Source organism: Rana temporaria, chromosome 11 (assembly GCF_905171775.1).
Source record: "Rana temporaria chromosome 11, aRanTem1.1, whole genome shotgun sequence".
Classification (NCBI taxonomy): Eukaryota; Metazoa; Chordata; class Amphibia; order Anura; family Ranidae; genus Rana; species Rana temporaria.
Window position 1 is genome coordinate 129,236,849 of NC_053499.1, and position 20,446 is coordinate 129,257,294.

The window sequence follows — 20,446 nt, forward strand, 5'->3', positions numbered from 1 at the left end:
GGAGGCCTGTCTTGCTGTCAACCTGTACTGTCATGCCTGTCAACATGTAGTGTGTAGTGTGGTGTGTATGGTGTGTGGTGTGTGTTGTGTGTAGTGTGTAGTGTGTTGTGTGTTGTGTGTTGTGTGTTGTGTGTTGTGTGTAGTGTGTAGTGTGTAGTGTGTAGTGTGTTGTGTGTAGTGTGTAGTGTGTAGTGTGTAGTGTTTAGTTGACAGTGCCTGCCAGCAGGGTGCCAGCCAGCAAGCCACCCACAGCAGGGTTCCAGCAAGCTACCCATAGCAGGGTGCCAGCCAGCAAGCCCAACCACATCAGGGTGCCAGCCAGAAAGCCACCCACATCAGGGTGCCAGCCAGCGGACCCACCGACAGCAGGGGGTCAGCCACAGCAGGGTGCCAGCCAGCAAACTCACCCACAGCAGGGTGCCAGCCAGAAAGCCACCCACATCAGGGTGCCAGCCAGAAAGCCCACAAACAGCAGGGTGCCAGCCAGCAAGCCCACCCACATCAGGGTGCCAGCTAGCAAGCCCACCCACATCAGAGAGCCAGCCAGCAAGCCACCTGGGGGGGGGACAGGTGTGCAGGGGGAACAGATATGTGTGTGGAGGGGGCGAAACATATGTGCAGGGGGTACAGAGGGGGAACAGATGTGCAGGGGGTACAGATATGTGTGTGTGGGGGGGGGGGGGTTGAGGATAACAGAGGTGTGGAGGGGGGGGTGCAGAGTGGAACAGGCATTCAGGGTGATACAGTGATGGGGTGATCTGAGGTGGGAAGGTGAAAGAATTGTGGTGATATGAGACCTGAAAATACAAGAACTGGGGTGATTAGATCAGATGTACAAGGATTCAAAAAAAAAGGAGCCACCCACAGCAGGGTGACAACCAGCAAGCCCAGGCACATCAGGGTGCCAGCTAGCAAGCCCACGCACATTATGGTGCCAGCCAGCAAGCCAGCCACAGCAGGGTACTAGCCAGTAAGCCACCAGCAGTAGGGTGCAGAGTGGAACAGGCATTCAGGGTGATACAGTGATGGGGTGATCTGAGGTGGGAAGGTGAAAGAATTGTGGTGATATGAGACCTGAAAATACAAGAACTGGGGTGATTTGATCAGATGTACAAGGATTAAAAAAAAAAGGAGCCACCCACAGCAGGGTGCCAGCCATGAAGCCCACCCACATCAGGGTGCCAGCCAGCAAGGCTACCCACATCAGGGTGCCAGCCAGCAAGCCAGCCACAGCAGGGTGCCAGCCAGCAAGCCCACCCACATCAGGGTGCCAGCCAGCAAGACCACCCACAGAAGGGTGCCAGCCAGCAAGCCCACCTGCAGCAGGGTGCCAGCCATTAAGCCCACCCACATCAGGGTGCCAGTCAGCAAGGCCACCCACAGAAGGGTGCCAGCCAGCAAGCCCACCTGCAGCAGGGTGCCAGCCAGCAAGCCCACATAAAAAAACAAATGAACTGTACAAAAGGAGCCACCCACAGCAGAGTGCCAGCCAGCAAGCCCACCCTCAGCAGGTATTCATTATTTATTTAGTTATATTTAATTATATTTATTTTCATTTCTTAGAGCGCCCTCAGTAATATACATTGTATATATTTTTTTAAGCCCACCCACAGCAGGGTGACAACCAGCAAGCCCACCCACATCAGGGTGCCAGCCAGCAAGCCCACGCACAGCATGGTGCCAGCGAGCAAGCCAGCCACAGCAGGGTACTAGCCAGTAAGCCACCAGCAGCAGTGTGCCAGCCATGAAGCCCACCCACATCAGGGTGCCAGCCAGCAAGGCCACCCACAGAAGGGTGCCAGTCAGCAAGCCCACCTGCAGCAGGGTGCCAGCCAGCAAGCCCACATAAAAAAAATGAATTGTACAAAAGGAGCCACCCACAGAAGAGTGCCAGCCAGCAAGCCCACCCTCAGCAGGTATTCATTATGTATTTAGTTATATTTAATTATATGTATTTTCATTGCTTAGAGCACCCTCGTTAATATACATTGTATTTTTTTTAAGCCCACCCACAGCAGAGTGCCAATCAGCAAGCCCACCCAAATCAGAGTGCCAGCCAGCAAGCCCATGCACAGCATGGTGCCAGCCAGCAAGCCAGCCAGTCACCCACAACTGCACTGTACAAAAGGAGCCACCCACATCAGGGTGCCAGCCAGCAAGCCCACCCACATCAGGGTGCCAGCCAGCAAGCCTACCCACAGCAGGGTGCCAACTAGCAAGCCCATGCACAGCATGGTGCCAGCCCACCCACATCAGAGTGCCAGCCAGCAAGCCAACCCACATCAGCATGCCAGCCAGCAAACCCACCCACAGCAGAGTGCCAACCAGCAAGCCCACCCACATCAGGATGACAGCCAGCAAGCCCACGCACAGCATGGTGCCAGCCAGTAAGCCACCAGCAGCAGGTTGCCAGCCATGAAGCCCACCCACATCAGGGTGCCAGCCAGCAAGACCACCCACAGAAGGGTGCCAGCAAGCAAACCCACCTGCAGCATTGTGCCAGCCAGCAAGCCCACATACAAAAAAAACTGTACTGTACAAAAGGAGCCACCCACAACAGAGTGCCAGCCAGCAAGCCCACCCACATCAGGGTGTCAGCCAGCCAACAAGCCACCCACATCAGGGTGCCAGCCAGCAAGCCCACGCACATCTGGGTGCCAGCCATGAAGCCCACATACAAAAAAAACTGCACTGTACAAAAGAGCCACCCACATCAGGGTGCCAGCCAGCAAGCCCACCCACATCAGGGTGCCAGCCAGCAAGCCCACCCACATCAGGGTGCCAGCAAGCCCATCCACAGCAGGGTGCCAGCCAGAAAGCCCACACACAGCATGGTGCCAGCCAGCAAGCCCACCCACAGCAGGGTGCCAGCCAGCAAGCCCAAGCACAGCATGGTGCCAGCCAGCAAGCCCACCCACATCAGGGTGCCAGCCAGCAGGCCCACCCACATCAGGGTGCCAGCCAGCAAGCCCACATCCAAAAAAACAAAACAAAAAAAAAACAATATGTATTGTGATTTATTGTAATTTTTGGAAAATAAAATGATTTGAAAAAAAAAAAAAAAAAACTGCACTGTACAGAGGAGCCTTGACGAGGCAGTGCAGCTTCCACATACATTTGCAAATGTGTGCAATGTGACTGCCTGCATGGGGATGCACAGAGCGCCTGTACCCCTCACACAGGGTGTGGATTCATACGCCTTGTGTGAACGAGGCCTTAGGACCGCACTTTCAGAGCAGCCTAGGCAAAGTAGTGCAGCTTCCCCATTTGCAAATGTGTGCAACTAAGACCTCTGTTTTTAATGTCAAGTGTTAGATTGTACCTTTTTGATTTATTTGCAGACTAGCTGGTAAGTGTGCTGGGAAATCTTCTGTTTTTGTGATGTGCAAAGCCCTTCCATGTGTCCCTTACTTCAAAAGCTAGTTATATACTGCTGTAGCTGTCCTGCTTTGTACACTGTTTTTAGATACAACTTAAAGGGGTTATAAAGGTAAAAGTTTTTCACCTTAGTGTATTCTATGCATTAAGGCAAAAAAACACCCGACAATACCAGCCCCCCGTTTTACTTACCTGACCCCTCGAAAGTCCCACGCTCGCCCCCGACATCCCCTTCGGCGCTCAGCCTGGCCGTTGATTGGTTACAGTGGATGGATTGAAAGCAGTGCAGCTATTGGGTCACGCTGCTGTCAATCACATCCAATGATGCAGCGCGCCGGGGGCGGGGGCCGAGTGATATACAGTGAGCGGCTATGGCAGCCAGCTGTATCACGGGAGCGCGCCCGGAAGAGCTCAACACCATGAAGGTGTTGAGTCCTTGCAGGGGGGAGCCGAGACAGCTGCCGAGGGACCCCAGAAGACCAAGTTCGGGGCCACTCTGTGCAAAACGAGCTGCACAGTGGAGGTAAGTATAACATGTTTGTTATTTAAAAAAAAAAAAAAAAGTCCCTTTAGTGATCCTTTAACCACTTCCATACTGGGCCTATTCTGGCACTTCTCTCCTTCATGTAAAAATCATCATTTTTTTACTAGAAATTTACTCAGAACCCCCAAACATTATATACGTTTTTTAAGCAGACACTCTAGGGAATAAAATGGCGGTCATTGCAACTTTTTGTCTTGCACGGTATTTGCGCAATAATTTTTCAAACGCAGTTTTTTTTGTATAATGTGAAATATGATGTTACGCTGAGTAAATAGATACCTAACATGTGACGCTTTAAAATTGCGAACACTCATGGAATGGCGCCAAACTTCCGTACTTAGAAATCTCCATAGGCGATGCTTTAAATTTATTTACAGGTTACCAGTTTAGGGTTACAGAGGAGGTCTAGTGCTAGAATTGTTGCACACGCTCTAACGCATGCGGCGATACCTCACATGTGTAGTTTGAATGGCATTTACATATGTGGGCGGGACTTACATGTGTGTTCATTTCTTAATGCGAGATACCGGGGACAGGGGCGTTTTTCATTTTTTTATTATTATTTTACTTAACTTTTTTATTTTTACACTTATGTTTTAGATTTGTTTTTTTGATCACTTTTATTCCTATTACAAGGAATGTAAACATCCCTTGTAATAGGAATCTATTGTGACAGGTCCTCTTTATGGAGAGATGCGGCGTCAATAAGACCCCACATCTCTCCTCCAGGCTGGAAAGCATGAAATCGAGAAAAAAAATTCACTGACCTCATGCTTACTAGCTGCGATTGCGGCTTTGTTTACAACCAGGAATCCGGGCCTCCGACGGTCATAGAGATGACTGGTGACCATGTGGTCACCGGAAATCTCTATCATCGTCATCCGGTGCCGGCCGATACTTTCTCCGGGCCCCCGATGGCACGGGAGAGCCCGGAGAAGCACTGGATGGCGGCGAGAGGGGGGCACGTCCCCTCCCATCGCCTATAAGAACGAACAAGTAGCGTAACTGCCGCCACGATCATTCTTATCGTGCACAGAACCGCCGGATGCAAAGAATGATATCTAAAGGATGCCTGTAGCTGCAGGCATCATTCAGATATTCCCCAAAAGTCAGCAACGTCATATGATGGCGTGCGGTAAGGAAGTGGTTAAATAAAAACTACATTTTTAAAACCAAAAGTGGGGTAGTTGTCTGGTTTTGTATACTGTTTTTAATGAAACCTACAATTTATTAAAAAAATGGGGTAGTTCCGTTTTGTATACTGTTTTTTTACACAAAACTTTTATAAAAACTGCAATTATAAAAAAAACAGGGAGAAGCTGTCTTGTATTGCATACTGTTTTTGGATGAAACTTTCATACAAACTACAATTATATATATAAAAAAATAACTTGGGTAGTTGTCATTCCTGTAAAGACTGCCTTAATGCATTGTATCGATATTATACATATACAATTTTTCTGTTGTCAATAAATATCAAACATATGACCAGAAAAAATTCCCAGAGCACTATGGGTTACCTAAAGAGGTAGGCAGCACAGCAGACAAAGCCTGAATTTGGGAAGGTTTGTGTGACTGAATCCTCAGAGGGGAGCGGTAGAAAAAACACAATACATGGCTGTAAATGTAGGCCTGCTAAAAAGGGATATTTCAATGAACTGCATAGCAGGCCTCTGTTGTAGAAGCCCTTTCCTCAGAGGATGGACAGCAAGCAAAAAGAAGAAGGTCATTACCCTTTAGTCCGTGGGCCATTCCACTCCTGAGAGCTCAGGAGGAGTTGGTAGTACCAAGAGGAGTATGAAGGTAAAAGGAGGATACTAAGGTTGAATAATAAAGAACGAAAGCCAACGGAAACTGCCATGAAAATCAGAATAGATGGGGATGATCTGTGACCCTCAATGAAGTGCTCGTGAAGTGCTAACTGTGCAAGAAAAAAAGATGGCAGGCTGAAACAAAGAGGAATAGGCCAAGAAATAGACTGACTAACCAAGGAAATAAATAAATGAATACCTCAATTTCCTCTGAAATATGCAAATAAGAAGAAGTATCATTCCTGCACATCCAACAAAACCCATAGGTAGTGATGGTAACAACAGCCTCAGCTCAGACTCCATCCAGGCCTTGCCCGCTCTGACATGTTTCGTCCTGTCCACTGGATTCAGCCTTGAAAGACCTCTATGACAAAGCCCCGTGGGCAGGCGAAACGAGTTGGGGGCATGGCTTGGATGGAGTCTAGGCTGAGGCTGCTCTGACTATCACTACCTATAAATTTTGTTGGATGTGCGGCACCTAAAATTATCCTTCTTCTTGTTTGCATTCACTGAGCTGAGACAAGCCCCTTGATAGCCTGCACTCCCCAATGACTGTTCTCCAGACTTGGACCAACTGATTTGTCCCTCTTTCCTCCTCATTTGTCCCTCATTTTAGTCCGATCTCTATAGAATAAAATACTCAATTTAATTTTCAAAACGTTTTTCCCAGTGCTAAAGCTTTCATCCAATTTCTAAGCGGCTGTATCTGTAAATTTCAAAAGCCAATATAAAGGAATAGTAGTGATAAAAAAAAATCATTTGTAGGTTTAATCCATCATCTTCTTTGTAGAATTGTCCTTTAATAAGGTATGGGGAGGGGGGGGGTCCTATGCCTGCATACTTTTGCTAAAAAGCGTCCCTCATTCCCATCTCAAATAGTTGGGAGGTATGGAAAAGGGTAAAAATCCTAAAATCCTGAATACACACACCAAATAAAGAACATCAAGTAAAGCACTCAAGTGATATACAGTATATCGTCCATACAAGTGCATGAGCAGCAAAGATCTCTGCAAACTTTTTTGGAACCTGTGCCCAAAAAAAATAAAAATAAAATAAAAATATAGGCAGGCAAAACAGCAAATGATGGACTTTTGTCTTTTTTTAATCTCACCTACTATGTAACTAAAATAACTAGTCATTACTATTTCCTGTGGTCTCCCTGCAGCTTATTGTTTCTCCGATTACTGACTTGCAATGCCTTGTTCTGCACTGTCTCCATCTGGAGGCGGCCATCTTGGTAGAGGCAGGGGTCTGCTTCCTCATGCTAGAACCTCCAGCAAGGAGAACAGTGAGAAGAACACTAGTGACATCACTCCAAACCTCCAGAGACTAGCAGTGGGATGCAGCAATGCTTTAGATCTCACGCTACAGATATACAGCTATGAGGAATTAGGCACAGGAGTGCCTAGGCACACTTACATACCAGGAAGGTCTATCTTTCAGGAGGAATTGGAGACAAAGGATACATTTTAGGGTAGAGTTTATGCACAATTGTCATTTATATTAGTTTCCTATAACAGCAAATCCTCAGTTTTTCAGTTTGGGACCCCTATAAAATCTCTTTGCATTCCTTCACCTTCACCCTTGTGATACACGCCACTCACTAGGGAGACATATTATATCATCTGTACGGTGCTGTTTGGTTCACATCAATTGGACTCCAATTCTCATTTGAAAGATTTTGTCTGCTTTTCACATTTGACTTTGGAATGAATGGATTTTACAGAACGAAAACCAAATACACTATTAGAAATTTGTTTGAATTAATCATCCTGCTCTTTTACACTTTCTTATAACTGCAGTTGAAAAAGAACGTCGATTTGGCCCGATTGGAAAAATGAACAAACTCTTTTAGAACATTATTTTTCTAAGGATTTTTGTTCGAAAATCTATGGCCAGATTTAGCAGCATTTTCTAAGTTGCGTGTACACAAGGCCTATGTATTACCAATTACTTATCATGCATGCACTTATAATCGGGTGTTTGCTTGTTCACCAAATAGCGAACAATTTGGGGTGTTGCAGCAAATTTGAAAGCCGCTGAACACCCTTTAAAAGTCTATGGGAGAAATCAAAAGTGCTAATTTTAAAGGCTTATATGCATGGTATTGTCATAAAAAAGTGATTGGACACCTAAGTCATGCCCCAGGGGACATGTATCAATGCAAAATAAACTTTTAAAAATGCCTGTTTTTTTGGGAGCAGTGATTTTAATAATGCTTAAAGTGAAACAATAAAAGTGAAATATTCCTTTAAATTTCATACCTGGGGGTGTCTATAGTATGCCTCTAAAATGACGCATTTTTCCTGTGTTTAGAACAGTCCCCGCACAAAATGACATTTCTAAAAAAAAAAAAAGTCATTTAAAACTACTCGCGGCAATAATGAATTGTTTGGTCCTGGCAATACAGATAAAAAGTAATTGAAAAAAACGGAACAAAAATAAAAATTGCATGGGGGTCCCCCCAAATTCAATACCAGGCCCTTATCCGAGCATGCAACCTGGCAGGCCGCAGGAAAAGAGGGGGGCGAGACGGCGCCCCCCCTCCTGAACCGTAATAGGCAACATGCCCACATGCCCTGGTATGGATATTAAGGGGCACCCTGCACCAATTTTTTTTTTTAATGGCGTAGGGGTCCCCCTCAAAATCCATACCAGACCCTTGTGGGCTACCAGCACAGTGTGGATCGAGTGGTGAGAGATACCTGGTTGTTTTCTTGGATCCGCCGTGACCGTAGTTCATCAGCCATACAATATTGAGGAAATTCTGCTGTGTTTTGATTCACGAATTTTACTTTGGCCTTTTGTGAGTGCATTATTTGCAGATTTTTTATGTGGTGTGTTATTAAAACTGGTTTTACGTTATCACACTATTATATGCTTTCTTCATTATTTATGAGGATCTTATTTATCACACGGTTGGAAATGGAAGCTCGCTTAATGGTTTGAACAATTATTACATGCTATTGTGCCGAAACACGAGAGTGTCAGGCAAATTGTTCTGGTGAGTGGCCATCTTATTGGTGGAGGAATCACTTTGCACATCGGGTGTGGTGGAAGATTTCTTTGAAAAAATCACTTTGAAGATTTCACATTTGAGAGAGAGAAAAAGTTTTTTCCTTGTTGCTTTTTTATGAACTATTTTTGCTTATGAACACTTTCAATCACGGGTTTTGCTCATTTGTTTATATTTATTATTTATCACATTTTGATTTCTGTAATTTCACTGTGTGGGTCATACACACATTAGCGCTGTTTATATATAATTTATGTTTTATTTCATTATTTGAACACGTTATATATACTCTGTTACACTGTAAAGTAGTGAGTGTACAGCTTGTATAACATTGTAAATTTGCTGCCCCCTCAAAATAACTCAACACACATCAATGAATGTTAATTAATTAATTAATGTTAGGCCAGTTCATCACCTTTACCCTCAGCTTCTTTAGCAAGGCAGTGGCCATCTTGGAGGTGTGTTTGGAATACTGCCCTGCGGCCCAGCCTCCAAAGGGAGGGGATCATGCTCTGCTTCAGTATGTCACAGTACATGTTGGAATTCATGGTTCCCACAGTGATCTGTAGCTCCCCAGTGTCGGCAGCACTCATGCAGCTCCAAACCATGACACTCCCACCACCATGCTTGACTGTAGGCAAAATACACTTGACTTTGTACTGCTTACCTAGTTGCCGCCACACACGCTTGACACCATCTGAACTAAATACATTTATCTTGGTCTCATCAGACCACAGGACATGGTTCCAGTAATCCATGTCCCTAGTCTGCTTGTTTTCAGCAAACTGTTTGTGGGCTTTCTTGTGCATCATCTTTAGAAGAGGCTTCCTTCCATGCAGACCAATTTTATGCAGTGTGTGGAATAGGTTTGAGCACTGACAGGCTGACCCCCCACCCCTTCAACCTCAGCAGCAATGCTGGCAGCACTCATACATCTATTTCCCAAAGACAACCTCTGGATATGAGCATGTGCACTCAACTTCTTTGGTCGACCATGGCGAGGCCTGTTCCTAGTGGAACCTGTCCTGTTAAACCGCTGTATGGTCTTGGCCACCATGCTGCAGCTCAGTTTCAGGGTCTTGGCAATCTTTTTATAGCCTAGGCCATCTTTATGTAGAGCAACAATTCTTTTTTTCAGATCCTGAGAGAGTTCTTTGCCATGAGGTGACATGTTGAACTTCCAGTGACAAGTATGAGAGAGTAAGAGCTATAACAACATTTCTAACACCCTTGCTCCCCATTTACATCCGAGACCTTGTAACACTAATGAGTCACATGACACTGGGGAGTAAAAATTGTTAGATATAATAAAATATTTACAAAAATGTGAGGGGTGAACTTACTTTTGTGAGATATTCACATGATGTTCAACTAGATTGGGCTCGTGTCTTTTTTCAGCCGGACTGACTATGCAAAACAAGATATATTTGATATAGATATATAGTATTTTATACTAGGTACTTCAAATCACCTGTCAGTCATATAAACACTTTGCAAATTTAGTTACTTGAGGGCAGTTCAGGAGCAGATTATATTATACCTTTTGAGATGAGTCATGCTGGAGAGTATGTATTCATATATGTAACATGGACAAAACGTTGACTTAGGCCTTTTTCACATAAGCGGTCCGATCGGCTCAAACCCTCTATTTTCCTCAATGGAGCGCCAGATGTAAATGGATTTGGGTTAATTTTACACCCGGCTACCTCTGGGCCCAAAAAAAAAATGGTAAGGGATCCGCTCCAGTCTGTCTGGCCGGATCAGAAAGCAGTCGGGTGTAAACGGACAGTCCAACTCAGAGGCAGCTCTAGGCTTTGTGAGACCTTAGGCAAAACATAGACGTGAGGCCCCACTCACGCCCATAATGTGAAAAATAATTCAAACAAGAAAAATGGCCGCAGAAAATGCACGCATCTAGCATACAGGTGATCAGCACCACTTCCAGGGCACCCTCCTCACCTATCAGACATATTCAGCCAATGCAAGAGGTGGGAGAGAGGGGAAGGTGAGAAAGAGAGAGGGGTCATAGAGAGATCTGATGACGCAGACATTAGTATTAATCACAGGCAAATTAGGCGGCCGCGAGGCCCCTGTGAGTGTGAGGCCTTAGGCGACCGCCTAATTAGAGAGGTGCCTCTGGTCCAATTGTTTAAATCCGGCTACCCATAGAGCAGAGCGGGCTGTGTCGGTGTCCACTCTGCATAAGCAAAGCAGGCGACAACCTGTCATCCAGCCGATGCACTCAGTTCAGCAGGGGATTAGCATACATTAGCACCTACAGGTACATTCATTTGGTGGAAACACCATGTGCGAGGGGTTACTGAGGCCAGAGTGTCCAAACAGAGACATGGGCAACACAGCAAATGAGGATTTGTGAAGCTAGGTGGGCACTGGGCTGAGCATGATGGCTAAGAAAATTGTTTTGGCATTTGATATACAGTACTTTAACATTTAGCAAGAATGTGCACTCTTTATTACATAAGGCATTTTGTCTCTAAAATTTGTGTTAAGCTATAATTTTTTAGATGGTGGTTGACAATAGGTTGCCTTCCAAGGATAACTTTCCTTATCAACTTTTAGTGTGTAATTCTTCAAACAAGGACAGTGTGTTAGAAAAGCCTGAAAAACATCAGAGCTAACTACGCAGTAGCAGTGGATTTCCTCCAGCTGATGGCACTTTGTCGCTATGTCAATCAAAGCTGAGTTGAGTCCACTATTGGAGGTGGTCTGTATCACAAGCTTCCTGAGGGTTTTCACATAGTGTTCACTGACAAATGCTAGTTGTCTTGTCAATTCGTTGCAAGTGTTGAGCTGTAATGTAGATACAGGGATATTCGGCTTTAGGATTCGTAGAATTTTCCATGCAAGGACAGTATGGTCAAACTCCATATCCACAGACAGAGAAGGTTGGTGTTGACAAAGTTCTCCCCAAACCTCATTAGAAATAGCAGTGAGGTACTTATCAAGACGTTTACATAAGATATCCAGATGTTTAAAGGGTGGTCTTTCTGGCTTCATAAGTTCTCGGAATACATCTTCTGAGAGACTGGAACAAAAGGCACCTAGAACAGTCAGTTTGGGACACTTTTGTAAGACCTCTAAAAGAGTGCCAGGAGTCACTTTGCAAACCAACGTTCTATTGTTGATGTACAAGCTACGGAGATTTGGACTTCCTGTAGCAATGAGCCTTGTAAAGCCATCGCTGAGAGTAAATGGAAGATTTCTTAAGTCGATGTGATGGAGATCTACCTTGCTGTCCATACGGCACAGTTCCATAATGCTGTCCAAAATTTCTAAGCCAGAGTAAAATAAAGGGTTCTCCCCACAACACATGATGGTCAGACTCTGTAACCTTTTGCTCTCTTTGGCCAAACCTTTAAGCATCTGGATGACATTATTTCTATTTGCTTCTTTGGACTGGTCAAACACAATCTTCAATTGTCTAATCTGACCAAGGAAATTTCGCAAGCCATCTAGGGACAGTAGCTGATCCTCTGTTATCCAGCTATAAAAGAAAGAAAATACAGGTGAATGAACTATAGATAGTGTTACCTGCACACAGTACATCTGAGGAACAATTAACAAGAACAGTTACTCTTGATGAATGTATGATGATATGCTAGTGTTAGATTTTAAATTCATTAATATTTTTATGTGATAAATGTTTCTTCAACGTGGTAGATTTGAGGACAGACAAGGTCAGTTACAGGACACTACATCTGTCGTAGACTAAAACTATTCTTGAAGTCCTACGTCAAGACAGTGGGTGGAGATGTCTTACTTAAAAATACACAAGTGGGTGTTACGTTTATCACCAACCTTCCTTGGAGTTAATCTAATTGTGAATTATGCTTAGCTTGGCTTTTAAAACAGTATAAGAACACGTGGTGTGCGTAGTTAGCTAGGAAGCTCTGGGGTCACGACCCTACAGAGAAGATGGAGGTAGGAAGCCCCAATCTGCTGGAAGGGACCTTTCCCAGCAGACAGATCATACCATAATAACATCTATTTCCTCCTTCTGTAACTTTCTGAATTGCCATCCTGCCATGTTTTACCAGCTGCCAATATGTAAGAATTGACTGTTTGCTTGTCCTGTCTTTGGAAGAATAAACATTGTATAATGAAGGAAACCTGAGCCTGTATATTGGGAACCAAGATCGCCTGGGAGAAGGAGACTTTTGACATATCGCATGACACGTTTTAAAAATGCCCTCTCTCTCACACATCTAACAGCTAGTTGCGTGAGTGACATGTTGGTTCTTTGCTTTCCATTCAAGCCCTCTTGTCTACATAGTACTAGCATACGGTGCATATTTGGCTTCCCTTTTTTGTCAGTAAGAATGCTAGAACCTATATACTGTACGCATGTTGCATACTGTGGTTAATACCAGGTGGCATCATAACCAGATACCTTATTGGTTAGGGGTGTAGCTAGACCTTGTATTTGCGTTTAGAGTAGAAACAGTTTTAATGTGGCAAGCATGGCTTCTGTGGCCTAACTGTCCCCTGACATCAAGCATAAGGTCTTAAAGAATAAGTATCTTTATAACTTTAAAAACATATTTTTATTTCATACAGCAGTGGTCTCCAAAATTCAGCACAGATGCCTCCCTTACCTGGCCCTTGGGGCACGATTCCTCCCAGTGCCAACTGACATCAACAGTGGGTTACAATTTCTCCTCGCTGACACCAAAAATGGGAAACTTTCCCTTCCAATGATGGGGCGCTTCTCTTCCCCCTAATACCAAATGTGGCAATGTTTACTCTCACGGATGCTAGGAAAATTTTGACTCCTGCTGGCCAAAGTCCAGCCCCTCTAAAGTTTAGAAAGTTTTGCCCTACAGGGAACCTAGTACACATATCACTTGGTCCCTGTGACAGGGGCTTTTGGAGGGGACTGAATGCTAGCCACTTGCCTTGCGATCATGGGCCCTGGCATTTGGGGTAACAGTGCTCTTTGTGAGCTGTATGCCTGGGGACCATAGGCGTGCGCACAGGGTGTGCGTCTACAGATGGATTGTTTTTTCCAGCTATTCCCGGAGGCGGACCGTGTGGGACTGTCTTGTCCACTCAATTTATGGGACCTGGTGTGAGGCCCATATCTGACAACATAGCTATTTCTGTGGCTCCCTCAACCTGGGCGGGATACCAGTCAGCCTGGTTGTTGTATTTAACATTTTTAAATTTAATACAGGAGCCAGCTTTGTCTTTTTCTGAAATTTTAGCGTTACGTGTTTTGAATTTTTTATTTGCAAAACAGTACTCATGGTCTTATGTGCAAAAAACTTTGGCTGGAGTCTCATTTTTTCTTAAGATTAACAATCTCCCCTCATTTATGCAATACTTTTCGGTCAAGCAAGCTTTGAAGGGTTATAAAAAGGAGAATTTTTCAGCTGATTCTCGTAAACCAATAACCCCAAAGGTTTTAGGTGACATTTGCTCTGTCACGGGTGAAGTTTGTTTTTCTTCTTTTGAATCTGTTCTTTTTCAGGCCGTTTTTTCGATAATGTTTTTTGCTGCGCTTAAAATTTCTGAGCTAGTTTGTATTAGTACATCTGATGTTATCATTTCAGATAAGTCTGTAAAAATTTTAATTAGGAAGTCTAAGACCGATCAATTGGGAAGAGGTAATTGGTTACATTTGGAGGAGTGGGTTTACTCTAGCATTTGCCCAGTCCTGCTGTTAAAAAAAATATTATTTGGTTAGACCTCCAAGAAATTCAATTTTTTTTATACATGAGTCAGGTTTGCCTCTGTCAAAATTCCAGTTTAACAGTGTTCTTAAAAAATGCTTAAAGTTTTTGAAGTTAGGTCACTTACAAGTTACGTCTCATTCATTTAGGATTGGTGCAGCAACCGAAGCAGCTAGGTTGGGTTTAGATGCTAGCAGAATAAAGTCAATAGGTAGATGGAAGTCAGATAGCTATTTGTTATATGTTCGCCCTAACAATTCTTTTTAATTCCTTTCAGAAAATCCCAGAATCATTTGGATTGTCGGTCACTCTTTCGTCCATTGGGCACACTTTAGAGCGAAACACAGGAATTATTCAGTTCATTTAGGCTTAGATGTTAATAAATATAAGGTTTTTTGGAGAGGGAAGAGGGGCATGTTGTGGTCTGAGCTATGCATGGAATTGTCTAAACTTTCCCTTCATTCCCCCCCCACCTGATGTTTTAATAGTTCATCTTGGGGGAAATGACGTTGGAAATAAGAAAACTTTGGAAGTCATTTTTAATATCAGGGATGATCTAAAAAAAATTAAATACATTTTCCCAGAATGTGTTATAATCTTTTCTGAGATAATCCAAAGGTTAGTTTGGCTTTCCCCTCCTTCTATGCGCCCTTTTGAAAAAATTAGGAAGAGAGTTAATAGGGCTGTTTCAAAACTCCTGATAGGTCTAGGCATTTATTCCTTCAGGCATACAGAGTTGGAGGGCGGCATTCCCGGTCTTTATAGAACTGACGGAGTGCATCTGTCAGATATCGGGTTAGACATTTTTAACGCAGATTTGAGCTCCTGTGTGGATTTGGCCACGGTGTGGGGTTCTGTGGCTGGTGGTTTTGTAAACCACCTGCCTTGTGGGTAATTTTATTGGCAGCCTGAGCCGTAGTGGCTAGGCTAGCTTTAAGGTTTAATTGAATGCTTTATTTATAAAAATGTGTTGAAAGTATTTTTTAACAATATTTGAAACCAATATTAAATAACCGCGGCCTTTAACATCCAACAGTTGTCTTCTGTCTATTTATTTTAAAGTATTAAGGGTTATTTCCCGTCTGCTTTCCCATGACAGGAAAAGGGGGAAGGCAGTTTCTAGCCCCCCTTTTCCTCATGGGAAAGCGTCGGGTAAACAGTTTTCAGGTTCCCCAGGGGAGCCTTTGGCTCCCTCAGGGGAACAGGGGAATTTGGCGGGCTCATTTGCCCTACAGATGACCTCTCACTGTGGGGGAATTTTGGCGGGCTCATTGCCCTGCAGATGACCTTTAGGACTGGGGTAGAAAGCCCGGGAAAACCCAGTTTGAGCTAGTCGGAACCAGCCCGGTTTTTGGGCTATTTAAGCCGGGGTTCCGCTAGCTCAGGCTCATTCGCCTCAGAAGACTAGGAGCTGTGGTGTTCTTTCCCCCCCCCCACCCCCTTTTATATAATATTTTGTCGTGGTGTTTGGTATGTGGTAGTGTCACCTTTGTTTTTTATAAAAATAAAAAAAAAGGATTTTACAACAAAGGGGGACTAGCTGTATATTTTATCATATTTATTTAATTTATGATATTTATAAATAAAATTATTATTATTTATTAGCTTATGCTATTGTTTTGGTTTGAAGCTGGGTAATTTTATTGGCAGCCTGAGCCGTAGTGGCTAGGCTAGCTTTAAAAATGTGTTGAAAGTATTTTTTAACAATATTTGAAACCAATATTAAATAACCGCAGCCTTTAACATCCAACAGTTGTCTTCTGTCTCTTTATTTATTTTAAAGTATTAGGTCCCGTACTCACGACCAAACATGTCTGCTGAAACTGGTCCGCGGACCAGTTTCAGCAGACATGTTTGGCCGTGTGTAGGCCCGAGCGGACCATTTTCGGGCGGATCGGACAGGTTTCCAGCGGACAACTGTTTCCTGGACTTGCTTTAAAACAGTCCGCTGGAAACATGTCCCCCCGACATGTACGGTCGTCTGTACAGACCTACCGTACATGTCCGGCCGCCCGCCATCCCTCGCATGCGTCGAATGACTTTGACGCATGCGTGGAAGCATTTAAAAGGCAGGCCCGCCCACGTCGCCACGTCATTGTCGCGGCGACACCGCGTCATCGACGCGGCGACACCGCGGACACGCCCCGCGTATTGTTTACGTGCAGAATTCTGTTCGATGGTGTGTACAGCCATCGAACAGAAGTCCCCGGGCAGACATGTCCAATGAAAACGGTCAGCGGACCGGTTTCATCGGACATGTCTGCTCGTGAGTACAAGGCCTTTAGGGTTATTTCCCGTCTGCTTTCCCATGATGCATGTACTATCCGGTGGGACATTACACTGCCACAGCTCAAGGAACTCTCAGCAATCTTTAGAGGAGCCACAGGGTTCCATGGAACCATGGTTGATAAAGGCTGCTATATGGTGATCAGATCAATTCTCATGTAATAAAAATAAAAAAACATTAAATAGACACATGCTATTTAGCCTAATATTATTATTAATATTTTTTAAGAACTTATATGTCAATTTACGCAGCACTTTACATATACATTGTACATTCACATCAAGGAGCTTACAATCTAAGGTCCCTAACTCACATTCATATACTAAGGCCAATTTAGACAGAAGCCAATTAACCTACCAGCGTGTCTTTGGAGTGTGGGAGGACACCGGAGGAAACCCACGCAGGCACAGGGAGAACATGCTTATATCATACACATGTAGCTGCCATACAGTGTTGACAATAGTGCTTTTATTTTTATTACATTACTGCACAGAATTAAAGGAGTTATGAGGTCACAGCATACACTTTATTTCAGAACACCAGCATTGTAATAACAATAGTAATTTTTGATAATCCGATATATTCTTTCATGGTGTGTGTGCTGCCTCTCTGCTGGCCGTCTCTTTACACCTTATCCTGCATACTGTCAGGGCACTGCCCTTTACGGTCACATTTCCCCAGTTGGCTCTGGGTGGAATTGAACCTGGGACCTGTCCATTTGTGAATCCAGCTCTTTGCCTCTGAGCCACTGCTCAAGTATTACTTTGCTTGCTATCCATTTGAGCCTGGTGCTGAACCTGTACTTTCTGTGGACCAATCAGTGGCCAGTGCGGCCTATTTAAGCCAGCCCCTTCCCCTCTGCTAGTTGCTGGTTCGTTGTCAGCTTTACCCTGTGAGAGAACCTTGTACCTGAATACCCTGACCTGTTTGACCCGGATTGGACCTTGACGATTCTCTGCCGTCTCCTACACTTGACCCCTGCTTGCTTATCGGATTTGCTGTTGTCTCCTGCCCCTTGACCTTGGCTTGCTCTCACGGACTTCCTCTGATCTCTCCAACTCCTGACCCACGGCCTGTGACCCGGATTTGCCTTTGTTTCCTGTTGGTCCCTTCTGGACTTACCTGCCTGTTCCTGCCTGATCAACGACTGTCTCCAGTCCTCTGCACCTGCCCTGTTTTCGTCAGCTGCACCAAGTCTGCCTACCAGTTCCCGGCACAGGTGCCTCCTTGTGCCGTCCCTCCTCTGTTCTAACTCCAGGGAGTGGTCTGCACAGGGTCGCAAAGGTGAGCCGCCCTCAGCATCTCGGCCTCGGTGAGTACTTGCCTTAATGGTCCTGACACATGCTTTTCAACTTCTCCTCTATTTACTTTTACTTTCTAAGGACTACATATCCCATGGTACCTTGTAGCCTTCAAGTAGTGATTCCTGCACTGAAACTCCGCCTCTCAGCACCTCTGTAGGTCAGAAAGCAGGCTCTGTGAAATGTTTGACATAGCAGTGCCTACGCACAGGACATAGTGAATCGGTGTCACAAGGTGTGAGTGTGTGGGGATCTTGACAGATTGAGTTTTTCAAATCAGAAAAAATATGTTTATTGAATAAACCATGAAATGCACATCAGAAATTATACATATGCAAAATGAGGTGTGATAAATCAGTACAAAACAGAAACAAACACTTGCATAAGAAATGACACTCAGCACTAAAGTGGTATGCGTTTACATAGGAAAGCTGAACGCCTGCATAAGGACATGCACATGGTAACGCTTCAAATATGCTGGATATTTTCTGCCACACGTCGTGTGTTTTACGTCGCCGCGTTCTGACCCGATCAGTTTTTAAAACGATGGTGTGTACGCACATCAGACTATCAGTCTGCTTCAGCGGTGAACCGATGAAAACGGTCCGTCGGACCATTCTCATCGGATGGACTTACCGTGTGTACGCGGCCTCAGATGCATTTTTGCACATAAAACACTGATAACCTTTACGCCAAACAGAGATTTTGGGGCATTTTTATATATTTTTTCCCTCTTAGTGCTGCGTACAAATTCGCACATAAACTCCTGCATGTGCACGGCCAAATTAAATAACATAACATGCCCTTAGCAGTATTTTTATGACCCTGTGCATGAGGCCTGAAGCTGCCCATACAGCAGACGGATAACATTTCTAACAAAAATTCTTAGGAAAAGTATTATAAAAATTGTTACGAAAATTTGAAGAACATTCTCATAATGTTCGAATGGCATTCAAAAGATTTTGTCTGCTTTTCATATTTGATTTTGGAATGAATGGATTTTACCAAACGAAAACCAAATACACTATTAGAAATTTGTTTTGAGAAAAATTATCCATCCGGCTCCTTCACAATTTCTTGTTACTGCGGTTGAAAAGGAATGTCTATTTGACCCACTAATGAATGATTGGAAAAACTAACAAACTTTCTTAGAACATTCTTTTCCTAAGGATCTTCGTTCAAAAATCTTTGGCCAGATTTAGCAGCGTTTTCTAAGTACACAAAGCCTACCAATTACTTATCATGTATGCACTTAAATTAAAACAAGATATATTTGATATAGATATATAGGCCCGGATTCAGATACAATTGCGTATCTATCGGCGGGCGTAACGTATCTCACATACGTTATCCCGCCGTAACTTAGGGCGCAAATTCCGTATTCAGAAAGAACTTGCGCCCTAAGTTAAGGCGGCGTAGCGTATGTGGTCCGGCGTAAGCCCGCGGAATTCGTATTCTCCATGCAGTGGGCTTGTTGTATGGTAATGAAGGCTGACCCCACGTAAATGACGTTTTTGGCTAACGGCGCATGCGCGGTCCGTGAACGTATCCCAGTGCGCATGCTCCAAATTAACCCGCAAAAAGCCAATGCTTTTGACGTGAACGTAAATTACGCCCAGCCCTATTCGCGAACGACTTACGCAAACGACGTAATCTACGGAAAATTAGACGCTGGCCCGACGTCCATACTTAACATAGGGTACGCCTCATATAGCAGGGGTAACTTTACGTCGGAAAAAAGCCTAACGTAAACGACGTAAAAAAATGCACCGGGCGGATGTACGTTTCTGAATCGGCGTATCTACCTAATTTGCACATTCCTCGCATGAATCTACGGAACCGCCACCTAGCGGCCAGCGTAAATATGCAGCCTAAGATACGACGATGTAAGAGACTTACGCCGGTCGGATCTTAGGGAAATCTATGCGTAACTGATTCTACGAATCAGGCGCATAGATACGACCCCGCACACTCAGAGTTACGACGGCGTATCCGGAGATACACTGTCGCAACTCCTATCTGAATCCGGGCCATAGTATTTGATACTAGGTACTTCAAATATTTCTACACGAGATACTTCAAATCACCTGTCAGTTATATAAACTCTTTGCAAATTGAGTTACCTCAATTCAGGAGCAGATAATATTATACCTTTTGAGATGAGTCATGCTGGAGGGTCTAAATCCATATACAGGATGTAACCTGGACAAAACGTTGACTTATGCCGCCCGCGTACACACAATCGGAAATTCCGACAAGAAAAGTTCGATGTGAGCTTTTGGTCGGAAATTCTGACCATGTGTAGGCTCCATCTGACTTTTTCTGTCTGCATTTCTGTCAAGAAAAATTTGAGAGCTGGTTCTCAAATTTTCCAACAAGAAAACCATGGATTTTTTTTCTTGTCGGAAAATTTGAG

The 20,446-nt window shown here is 44.3% G+C and overlaps 1 protein-coding gene across 1 annotated transcript in view; it reads right to left on the reverse strand.

The window, feature by feature from the left end:
* Positions 1-10,173: 10,173 nt before the first annotated feature.
* Positions 10,174-20,446, reverse strand: part of FBXL8 (F-box and leucine rich repeat protein 8) — a 30,758-nt gene continuing 20,485 nt past the window's right edge. The window contains exon 3 of the mRNA XM_040329129.1: positions 10,174-12,254. Coding sequence (XP_040185063.1) covers positions 11,261-12,254 — 994 coding nt within the window. The 3' untranslated portion in view covers positions 10,174-11,260. The remainder of the gene's footprint in view (positions 12,255-20,446) is intronic.